The 12,584-nt window shown below is 39.2% G+C and overlaps 1 protein-coding gene across 1 annotated transcript; it reads right to left on the bottom strand.

The window, feature by feature from the left end:
- Positions 1 to 9,009: 9,009 nt before the first annotated feature.
- LOC117306632 lies at positions 9,010 to 12,584 on the bottom strand. Its single transcript, XM_033791119.1, has 2 exons — positions 11,276 to 12,584; positions 9,010 to 10,184 (listed from the first exon to the last, which is right to left on the bottom strand). The coding sequence occupies exons 1-2, from the start codon at positions 11,541 to 11,543 to the stop codon at positions 9,010 to 9,012; spliced, it is 1,443 nt and encodes a 480-aa protein (XP_033647010.1). The 5' UTR covers positions 11,544 to 12,584.

Raw genomic sequence — 12,584 nt, forward strand, 5'->3', positions numbered from 1 at the left:
TACTATGTTCAAATTGTAGGCATTCATTTACAAAGGGTTTAGGCATTTGTAGGCCTATGGCCTGTATTACAGTTTTAGGTTTTAATAAACAATTTTCGTAAATCTGTTGTAATGGTGGGATTAATGAACATTCTGACATATCTGTCTAGTATAATACTAAGCTTCACACTGTCAATTTGCCTAGGCCATTACATTACACATTTTTAGTAAAAATGATGGTTAAAATAATCGAACCCAGATAGATAGTATAAATTTCCTTTTTACTGATATAAGCTCTCGGCTGCAGTTGCGTCGCTGATAGTTGTCATCGGCATACCGAGTCTCCCAGGTAAAAGACCGCAAGACTAAAATAATGTAGCGCCACTCATTTTACTCTAAATCACGGACAAATTATACGTTAAGATGTACACCGCTATAACTAAGCACAGAATGGAGCAATGTATCATAAGTTTGCGATGAACTTTTACTTTGCGACCACTAACGAGTCATCGCAAGATTGTCATCGCTTACCTAAAACTTTGCGATGAGTGTTCTCATCGCAAATTTGCGATGAGTGTTCTCATCGCAAAGTTTTAGTGAAATCGCTATCAAAAATCCATCGCTAACTAGGTGAGGTGCATACAGTAGAAGATTTGAAATCTCGAACATATATGTAGCATTATAACATGTGAAGTCCTACATGTACCTCAATCCTACATTACAGTATGCTCCCTCCTATGCCTAATGCATAATTCTGACTTGTACTGAGTGACAGGTTGAACCTTGAGGTACAGGTTATGTGTAATGGCAAACTATCAGGCTATTGAGTTGCCATGGCAATGGCTTTTATCCCACCTTCTGTGTCTTGGTTGCAAGGGAATTTATTGCTTGCTGATTGTAGGAAGGTGGCGTGTTTGATGTTGAATATTGTACAATGTACGTGTTTGTAAAGGGCAATTCGTGATTTATAATCAATTTTTAAAATTTGCAATTTTCTTGACCTACCCTGTCAACTCTGAAGTTGGAATTTTATCTGACAAAATTGTCAAACACACAGAAATCTTTAAAATAAAAAATTCAGTACTACTTTCAACAGCAATTGTTTAACATTGTGCATTTTTTTTTTTTGGGGGGGGGGGGCTGTGGTGATTAATCTACAGAGCGGTTTACTTTGTATTGTTGGAAATCAGTGATGTCTAGATTAGTGTAAGTTAAATACACTTATCAAATTCGTCACTGATAATTGTTTGTTTTCTTCTATTTCAACATTGTGGTCAATGCGGTTAGAGCTCCATGGCTGGTATGTGTAAATTGAATCTAGTTTGTTTCTAGTTGTTTCTGGTCTGGTTTGGTCTATGCCTACTTTTTTTTCAAAGACCAGTTTACTCACTAGGTGTATCCCAACATGCGTAAAATAACAAACCTGTGAAATTTGAATTATATTAAAATTTGTTTGTTTTGCTTTCTAAACTTGAATATATTTCATTTAATTTCTGCAGCGTCCTTGATGGTGACCTGCTGCAGCTGAAACACTTCAGCCAATCAAAAGCAACCAGGGATGAATTGTCACCAATCAGGAGTCTGTATTATAAGAGGATGAATGAAAAGACCATGAATAATTTGTAATCAGCGAAGGCAGCTCAACCAATGGGAATTGATTGATGATGAACAAGGATCTCAACTCATGAATCATTCATGATCAAGATACACAAGCTTTTGAGAGATTGTTAGCAACTTTAGGCAGCAACCAATGGGAATTGAGCAATGGTGAACAACTGATCCCAACTCATGAATAATTCATGATCCTGAGTTGTCAGCAAGGGTAGCAACCAACAGGAATTGACCAATGGTGAACAGCGGATGAAGCCAACTCATGAATCATTCATGATGACTTTAAACACAACTTCAGGCACTGAAACTTGTGAAATATCATTATTAAGGTGTGTGAAAAGAGGATGCCCCCTATCAGAAACTATCCAATGAAATAATTTGATTTCAACGTCCACATTGTCTTTCACGCTAACAACGGTAAAGTGAGTCTAGCTCCTTTGAACAACCAACTATGGACTATTAAACTTTTAACTCAGTGCTGATTAAGTAACTGTTCTGAGTGAAAGTTTTCACCAAAGGATTTTCACTAGACTACGATTTAATCAAGACATCAAAGTTTGTGAATTTCAGCTCAGCAGACCGTCAGCAGACCGCATCCAAGCCTTTGAACAGCATCTGTGGTTAATTATATCTTTGACGTTCTCCTGAAAGAAAATGTACTGCACAATCTTGACAACAACTCTTCAATAGATACGCCTCATGTTAGGATCGTTCCGGTTAATTGAATGACTGGTGATTTTTGCATTGTGGATCAAAGCATTAGGCTAGTCTGAGTGTTGTTGGGCCTCGAAATAACTCACAGCACCCATGCAGCAACTGCAGTAGTCATCATCAATCGTTGTAGGTGTCATTATCAATCGTCCTGGGTTGTGTGGCTTGTGAAGGGGTGATTTTGCGCCGCAGTTAGTTGAGCCAGGTAGTGGTGCCCTGTGCTTTTGCTGTGGTGCCCTTTGGATGTTCCAATACAAAGCAACATTTTCCATTAAGTGCCCCTTACCAGAGGAAAACTGCCACACCTCTTTTCAAGACTGGAGTGCAAGGCCTGCATTGTTCTGTGTTCTTTATGTGCTCTACCAATTCTAGTACACGGGACCATCTTGCTAAAGGACACAATTAGGGTAGTGTATTATCACTATGCACTATATCGACATGGACGCCGGTTGCGGTGGAAGCGAACTCTCCGAATCGGACACCCTGATTCTCCAATCCGTTCAGGTGCTCACAGAACACATGAAGGTTCTGTCGGACGAGACCAAATCTCTGGCACGCGAGGGCCTGACATTAGGAGGGGAACTGGAACGAATGGCCACTCAGGTGGACCAGAATCTGGCCTCGCCGTCCCATACCCCATCCCCGGTGTGCTATCTGGAAGGGCAGAAGGCTTTATGTAAGTTTTCGTGCAATGCTGACTGTGTGGTTCATCAACGGACGAAGCCAGCGGTGGTACACCAGGCATCGCAAGTTGGTAGGTATTCCTTTGCAATCAGAAAAACTTTGATTTCATAAAGCTGTTTTGAAGGAACACGTTGCCTTGGTTCGGTCGAGTTGGTTTTTGAAAAGCGTTTGTTAACCGTTTGTTACAAAATGCATGGTTAGACATGTTAGAAAGATGTTTTAAAAGTAGAATACAATGTTTCACACACATTTGCCTCGAAATTGCGTGGTTTTCCTTTTACTTTGCGAACTAACATGGTCAGCCATTTATAGGAGTCAAAAATTTGACTCCCTTAAATGGCCGACCATGTTTGTCGAAGAGGTAAAAGGAAAACCACGCAATTTCGAGTGATACTTGTGTGGATCATTATTTTCTACTTTAAAAATTATTCTAATCATAATGCATTCTATAACAAACGGTTGCATACGCTTTTCAAAGACCAACTCGACCGATCCAAGGCAACGTGTTCCTTTAAGCAGAAAATTTCTTGGCCAAGCAATAAATGACCATGGATACCAGTTGCAGCAATGGTGCATGTGATAACTGTATCGTGTTCTGGCTGGTAACCTAATTTGCTAAGCAAAAGTTTTTTGTGCGTGGTAAGTTTTTTTGTGCTTACATTCTGTACGTATGAAATTTGGACCAGTGCATGTGTTATTATACGTCCAAACTTGGTGACAAAAAGGTTATTATAATTGGTGCAATCGTTTAGCTTCCCTGGGTCGACCCCGGTCTGCCCCGGTACGTTCGAATAGCTTGACGGGGCTCACCCGGGTCAGCCCCCAGTGCCCTGCTTGTGGAGTGGGTCACTTGGGGGTGACCTGAGGTGCATGCCATCACCACGAGAGGGCTCTTGTCAGGGGCTCACCCGAGTGAGCACTGCGGGGTCGACCCAGGGAAGCTAAACGAACGCACCCTGTGTATCATTGGGGGGCTCATTTCAGGTTTTTTTCGTCAGCCTATTATCACATCCCTGCAATGGACGAATCTGAAATGCAAATGAAAATAATACAACAAGAACATTTTGTCTCTCCACATGCTACCAAACATGTACATTTGTAGATACCTACAATGTAGTTGACAGTCTTGTGCAATCAGTTGTCAAGTGGCACAGCCCTGTATGCTTCGTTTTGGAAAGGGCAGGGGCATCAAGGCATTTTCTCCTTGGTAAAGGGCACCTTATCAGTAAATTTCAAGGGCACTATAAAGGCAATGACTAGGGGGCATGGAGGCAATCGCCTTTGTTGCCTCCGTGAAGTATCAGGGCTGTTACACTGTAGGCCTATTCATGTAGATTGAACAGATACAGGATGAATCTGAAATGAAAATAATAGGCCTACAAAGAGTATGTTGTCTTTCAAGCTGACTACTGTAGCCTACAATGTACATAGACAGTCTTTTGTGCAATCAGTTGTCAGATGACACTCTGAGGCCGTGTCCGAAACGACGACTTCGGCTACAGCTACGTCTAGATCAGCGCGTCCACCAGTGTTGAAGAATAGGCAGACACGCGCGATCTAGCCGTAGCTGTAGCCGAAGTCGCCGTTTCGGACACGGCCTTAGTCTGATCACACCATGTGGTTCAGACAGGGTTGACATTTTAATCAGTACACTGTACCTCGATCGTTATCATTGTGTCAATAAATGTGTGTACAGAGTCTCTATTAATGGTTGTGGCTATTGTCACTCGATTGTACGGGCCTGATAGAGTTTATTGGAATATTGGTCACAAGTACAATGTAATCACTCAAAGTTGACTCGCTACTAAAAACATGTCTAAAGACAGTATTTATAACAACAAATGGTAGCCCCGTCACATTTGTTTTGGGGCATTAGCTTTTTGTCCTCATTCACAATTTTAACACAACTTACATGTGTATTAAATGACCAACAGCGGAGGAGCTGCCAATTACAGGAAAGGATTAAATACACAATTAAAAATATTCAATTTAATACATGTAGGCTATATATGTACAAAATTTAACAATTAAAATAGAAACATCTTAGGGACGAAAGATAACAATTTTTTTTTTTTAATAAAATAAACTAAAATTGGGAACAGAAACAATTCTAAACCCTAACACTTTTTTTAGGCCTGACTCCTTTAAGGCATTTTTGCCTACAGGTGACCTCAACCCTTTAATATCCCCCAATTCGTCATCGGGCCTTGTAATCAGGAGGCCACGGAAGTCATGGCCTCTGTTACCCCTGGTCTTGGCCTTGTTGCCCCCTTAAAATTTCACCAGAGATTTTTCAATGGACACGATGGAAGTGCCCTTTGAAAATGAAAATGACCTTGCCCCGATCTCAAAGATGAAATTCCAGTCCCTGCCTACTGTGTACATGTATGTACAGGTCATTCCACGCAAAACTTGTTGGTCGTGATTTGATTTTCGGGAAAATCTCAAAAACACGACCACCTTTAGAAAATGAAACTTGCAGATGTAAGTTAATGATATTTTTGTAGACAACAATTTTTGGAATTTTAGCCGCCCAGAATATAAGCCGTGCATCTTTTAAACAATTTGTTCTGTGTATTTAAGTCGCTTGGACTAGCGGCCGTGCCCATGCGGCAGCGTAAAACCTTGTTCTCGCTAACGGTATGCGTGCTCATAATAACCGGAGTCGACTGTAAAGTAATCAGTGACAATACAAACCACAGTGGCTTGTGATTCTGCCCAGAAATGTATGTGGATTAAATAAATACGTCACTACATACATGGAATTATAAGCCTCGGGAACATTTTTAGCGGTGAAAATCAATGTGTCAGAAATTAATAACCCCTTTGAAGTAATTAATGCAGTTTTGGAGAAAGAGGTAATCTTTCACCCACAAATTTGAATTTGAGAAAGGCTACATCATGTTTGGCGCTTGGAAAGCTTTTCTCCTCCAGCCATACACATTTGGGCCCACGCCTGAAAATCTGTATTTTATGAGGAGTTCAGTAAAAAAAATCTACAGTAATTACTTTCCTGATGCTAAGTCCGGGGTCAACAAACTATGATTATGAAATCCCTGATGATGCAGATGGATGCATTACTGTCCAAGGATTTTAAATTAATCAAACTCATATTTTAGAGTAGTAGCCGTCTGTATATGCCTCTGTAGTGCTTTAAAGGGATTGTACATGTAGGCCTATGTTTAATAATCATTACAAAAATGAATTCTTATGACAATCAAAACTTTTGGTTAGAAAGAAGCCTACATCAACTTTCGTAAGCGTTTTGAGTAATACTTCCTTTGAAGTAAATGTAAAAAGATGATCTGTTTTTATGCCCCAAATTTGAATATATATCAGTACATGTATATTGTGAGAAATGTTACAGTGTGTAGTAAGAGAATGTGTACTTCCTGCATGGACCATTATTATGACATGTACATGCACATGTAGCTCAGATTTTTCGACTAATCTCAAAAACGCGACCTTTGAAGTTTTCAATGTATTAGATTTTAAAAACAATCTAACGATTCCAAAAAACAACGTACATGTTGGTACAATGTATACTTTGCCTTTAAAGCTTCAGATTATGCATGTACCGCTAGACTCAACCGGATCGTAAGAGTCTTTCGAGATGCTTGGTTTCACAATTATTGAATTATTGTTCAAGTGCGTGTGTCATGTGTGTGTGCGTAACAGGAAGGCAGGAGTTGGATGGTGCTAGTGATCATGGTGATATTTAGGGGTTTTCTTTTGCGAAATTATAATTGTTTTATTTCTGGCGTATACGATGGAGGGTCATTTAAGGTGATGAGGCCGTTGTTGAGGTTTTGTTTTATACAGCTTGGGCGAATGGTCATCAAAGTATGATCATATGGAAGTTTCGTGGCTGAGTGGTTGAGAGGACCGAATTCAAACTCTGGTGTTTCTGCTCAGCAGAGTGTGCGCTCGAATCCCCAGCTGTGACACTTGTGTCCTTTAAGCAAGACACTTGACAATTGCTTCGTCCTTCGGATGGGACGTAAAGCCCTTGGTCCCATGTGTTGTGTAAATGCATACATAAAAGAAACCAGTGCACTTATCAAAAATAGAAGGGGTTCGCCCCTGTGTTCCTGGCTGGATATCGCGCCACAGCACCTTGTAAACCATAACATGGTACAGTACTAAGGATAAGGTCTTATATCTCATAATTCGTCCCACTCCTTGCAGTAAAAATACCTGCGCTTTGTATCCTTTGGCAAAAGGCGCTGTTATAGGCCTTATGGTTTTTATGAGTATCAGGCCTGCATGACATTAGTTGCGATAATCGTAACCCTCCATCCTCCCGACCGTCGGGAGGATGGAGGGTTACGATTATCGCAACTAGCATGACATGTACAGCTGAGATCTCATCTTACTGGGCAAAATGTTACACGCAAGAATCCTTACATGTATTTATTCAGAATAAGATGATCTACTGCTGAGGAGAACTTCAATGTACATTTGTACACTCTGACTGATGACTGCGTGGGTTTTCCCTGGGAATAAATCTCTTGGAGTTTTCCTCCCACATCTAAAACTGAAACTTTGTTTGTCTTCTCTCCATTGGTTTCTTGGCTAGTATAGGGCCTATAGTAATAAAGTTTGCTTTTCAGAGAGTCCTTGGCTCCACAAGAAGAATAAATTCAAGTAACATTACAGAATTGAAAATCGATCGGCCATCTGGGTCACGAGAGAATAGTGAATAACCTATTACAAATTTTGCATTGCATCGATGCCGAAACAAAAATGAATAAAACACTCACTGAGCGATAAACTCTAAACGCGAAATCAGATTATTTATTTCTCATCAAATATGAAATTTCAGGCAGAAATATTTCAAGGGATGTTTTCTACTATCATCATCATTAGACCATAAGTTTTATGTAAATCTGTGATCTTCACGATTTTTGTTTCTTACCAATTCTGTAACATTCCTTTAAATGAAAACCAAATAATTTACATGTACACTGATGTTTGTAAATGGAGAAAACAAATTATAACAATTAAGATCTCTTCGGCGCTCGCATTTCATACTGTCTTCGCCCGCAGTGGTGCACAAGTCTTCAAGAAAAGTCATGGGCAACCTTACAAAAAAAGTTCTATAGATCTCTATAGAAGGGTTTATAGAGCTACATCTCTATAGAAATTCTGAAAATCTATAGAAAATATTAAAAAAAAAACTCTTGAGAATAATTATTTGCTATAGCTTTCTAAAGAAATCTAAGAGCAACTTCTGTAGATAGAGAAATTTCTCAATAATTATCATTCTACTTAGTCTTGAAACAAATATTGTCAGTCACGTCAGTAGAGAAAATCTTTTATAGAATTTTACAAAGTAGAAACATTTCTATCAAAGATTTAAATCTGAGCTCGCGTACGATTCTTATAAGATTCTTCTTAGATTCTTCTGAAGATTCTTAAAAGAGTCAGAATCAAATAAGAGAGCCACAATCATATAATAATCAATTTAAAAAAAAAATATTTTTTTGTGAACTTTTAAATTTATAAAAACAAATTTCTTAATGTTTTTCTGAAATTCTAAACAAAATCTATGTTATATAAAACCCTGTATTTTAAGCTCAATTCAGCCTTTGGCTGCAAAGTTTGAATGTTTTAATAAACCAATAATAATAATAGTTACTGTGAACTGCATTCTAAAGTGTTATATATAAGTGACAACTGCTTTTTTCAAGAAAAAAATGCAAACGGATGAAAATGCAGATAAAATAGTTAATTTTCTAAAGTCGAAGGAAGAAACATGACATATTTCATAACATAAAAAGATGTAGATTTGACTAAAATTGTTCAATATCCAGTTCCTAAAATCTATCAGCAAAACTTAGAAATAAAAATGAAGTTCAGGAATTATTTTAATTTTTCGGGGGGGGGGGGCATGTTTCTGTTTGCATGGAATTGTCCAGCTACATGTATACATGTACAGCGATGAAGTCCAGGCGTACCTCAGGGCAAATTGACAATACCACCGACTGATAAATAATCGCGGCAGCAAACAGAGAGCACATTTTAATTGCTACCCAACCCCCGCCAAAAAATAAGTGCTGATTTTTCTGTCCACATACATAAATGCAGACACGCAGTCAAAACTTTCAGGAGAAGGTTTTTAAAAAAAAACATTATGAGGAAAGTATATAGATATATTTCTAAGTTGCTTACCTCCGTAGAAAGGATGTGGCATCCCCTGTCCTCACCAAAGTAGGCACACAAAACAGTGATTAAGCCAATCACTTGTGGTGACTTGTTGCCCACTACATCAACAGCTGCCTCTAGTTGCTGGAGTGTATCCTGGAGTTGTTTGTTTCGCAGACATGAAGAGTGCTGCTTAAGGAAGCGCAGAATCTTGGGAATTTTGTCCTTGAAGCTTTCTTGCACCTTGTGCATGATGTCAGTACCAACTAGCTCCTTGAAGTGCATTAGCATAAACTTCTCATCAAAGAGATATGGCCAGTCCTCAATTACATCAAGAAGAGCACAGTTGGCTTTGTTCAGCATTGCTCTCTGTGTTGCATATGTTGTTGACATCTTTTCCATGATTTGGGTCTTATCCGTGTGAGGCTCAGATGCGTGGAGAGCCTTCAGCTCGTCTTTAAGCAATACTTGACTTGCCACTGTTTCTCCCTTTGGAAGTGATATAGGCTGCCAATTTATGCAACCATAGGAATCCCGCTTTTTCTTTGCCGGGCCACTAGATATTTCATCCCCAGAAGAGAATCTTCCCCGTTTCATTGAAGGACGACTTATGTTGTCGACTCTGTTAACCAACTGTGAGAGCAGGCTGTCATAACCAGATCCAACTTTCTCCCCACCAAGTTCATCAATGAAAGAATCCGGAAACCTCTGAACAATTTCGGAACTTAATGCGCGCAGCACCTTTGTGCGGGGAAGTGATGTAGATGGTTTATCCAGATCATCTACAATGATGCGTATCATCTCTTTGCGAAGACTTGGCGCTGGTCTTCTCTTTGCCTCTAATGCTGCCATCAGCAGTCTGGGCATCTTCTGCCATGGAACACGGGTGCTACCTGTTTCAGCAGATGACCTTGATGGGAATGGGTTTCCCACAGCAATTTCCACACTGGATTGGCTACTCTCATCAGTTGCTGATGATGATGAACTTCTTGAGGATGATGAATCATCAAGTTCGAGTGTTGCTTTGACGGGACGATTTTGGGAGCCACTTTCTAGGAAATGCCAAAAGGGCAAAAGTAAAACAATCTTTTTCAGTTTTGAAACAAATAACAGGAAAAAGACAGTGGAGCAAAAAAGGACTCAAATACCGCCACTAGCTGCACGACAAATGGAGTACCTTAGCCAATTGTTTTAATTGTTTCGTGAACGTGAGTGAAAAATGGCATAATGTAGTGCATCTGTGCCCCACATATTCGGCCAAGTGGTATAGTGGGACACAGATGCACTACGCTTTTGGTGTTCCACAAGTGTGAACGGGATAACAAATTTATCTTCAAGCAAACTTATTTGACATGCAATAAAGTCGTAACTAGCAAGTTTTACATATGAACCTTTCAGCGGTTTACTGCATGTAGCTGGAATGTTGCTTGCAGCTTTGAATAGCGCAGGACACAGGGTGCAATATGGACCATGCAATACAGTATATCACTGTTGTTGCCATTGATTGAACAATCAGAATTGAGGATACAAGTTTGCTTGACGATAAATACTCATGTCTTATCTTTAATGTTATTACTTTTTTTAAAACAGTCCAGGTGACAATCTTATTTTGGTTTAAAATTAATTTTTTCAATTTTGTTTAAAAATGATAGCAATATGCTCTCTCGTGCCTTACTTCAAAGATTGTCATTTTAATAATATAGAACTGAAACCCCCAAAAACTAAAAAAAAGAAAGAAAGAAAACAAAAAAAACTATCCCCCTTCCCCCATGTATTAAAAGAGACAGGTATATTGCCCAATGTTAAATGGACCCATACATGTACACATTGTAAAAACACTAGTTGCACATTTGTTTTTTATTGTCTTTCATTCAAAAATACAACTGTGCAGTGATGCGTGACTGAAATTAAATAAGACTCATAGGGGTTGAGGCCAAGCCTTAGGATCTGACCTCATTCTTATTTATATTTAAAACAGTTAGATGGACACTTCTTGGGACGTACTGTATATGGCCAAAACAATTTAGTGTAACAGAATATGAATGGAAGTATTTAAAATGAGAGTAGATATTTGTTACAAAGTGCTAAGCCATTGACATGCTCTTGGGTTAAAAAACCATGTAAGTATTTACAGTGAACTTACCAACAGGGGGCCTACAATTCAAATGGTCTAGCAGCCTTCTTGCTTCAATCGGTGTGAGGGTCTGAGAAATATCCCTCTCATTAATGTAGACTAGGTCATTTACAGACTCGACACCCATTTTCTGAAGATACTCAAGGAATGATGCAAGACGACGGCGCTTGATGTTTGGCAATATGTCTCTTATCTTTTCTTCTACATCATGCAGATCGAGCTCTGACTCACTGGAACTGCTTTCCAGTTGCCGACTGTCCATGTTGAATCCTGACATTTAATAAGAAATTTGCTAACTTTATTTGCATGTGTCCCATGCGTCACCCATTGAAGGCCTTTACAGGAAGTGTTGTGCTACTGATCAAATTATCAATCTACTTTCACGATTCGTACAGTTACTTATTAAACTGAGCACATGGTTTATTCTTTAGTGTAATCATTTTACAACCGCCAACTTTATAAGAAGCCAAGGGACAATAGTCTACGAGATCACAATATGACACGCAAACAACGCTGGAGTCACCACTTTGTCTTTCATCATGGATTTTGTACAGACCCAACTTACACAGAAATGTAGACTGACATGGTCTAACAAGGAAATAAACTTTCCTGTGTGACTGTGATACAATAACAAGTAGTAAACAAGAAAATGTCCAGTTACCAGCGGCATCTTTCAACAAGACATACATGCCTTTTTTATAAGATGTGCCAAACACTGATGCTTCATCTGAAACTTCACAGTTTTGCATATGTAAATCCATGGCTTGTACAGCTTTCTGGATATTGTCTGCATACATATTTGAGTCAAATGCTGTTCCACACTTAACCTTTACATCATCAGGGAAAATATTCCCGTGAAAAGAATATGCATGCATTAATTGATGCCTCTCTGACAGCATTGCAGTGACATTCTTAAAATTCTGACTGATGCGTGCACACTTTTTGAAGAAAGCATGTTTGCTTTCGAAACGCAAGGTCCATACTCTGATCAGTGGGCCAAACATCAGTATGAGCCATGGGTAGTGGCAGAGAAAGTGGTGTTTAGGTCTAAGTTTTTTCTGGGGAAACAAGTCCTTCCTTTGCTCGAGATACTCATCAACAAGGACCTTGAGATAGGCTACTTGGGATGAATCAATGCTTGGTGAAACTATGATCTCCACAATCTCCTTCAATTTCAAAACTAACTCCCAAGTGGGATTCTCAGTGTCAAGAATGTAGTTATACATAACAATAGGAAAAAATCGTAAAAACCACCAATTTTGGACAGCATGCCCTCCGATCTTTTCTCCTTTCCTGACAAAAAACAACATATTCCTTG

The sequence above is a fragment of the Asterias rubens genome, unplaced genomic scaffold (genome assembly GCF_902459465.1).
Source record: "Asterias rubens unplaced genomic scaffold, eAstRub1.3, whole genome shotgun sequence".
NCBI classification, from domain to species: Eukaryota; Metazoa; Echinodermata; class Asteroidea; order Forcipulatida; family Asteriidae; genus Asterias; species Asterias rubens.

Bases quoted from the DNA above. Each gene is read 5' to 3' on its own strand.
- LOC117306632 (XM_033791119.1), bottom strand. From the start codon at position 11,543: ATGTCAGGATTCAACATGGACAGTCGGCAACTGGAAAGCAGTTCCAGT. The intron at 10,185-11,275 runs GTAAGTTCACTG...GGCATTTCCTAG, and splicing joins GAATTGTAGGCCCCCTGTTG to AAAGTGGCTCCCAAAATCGT.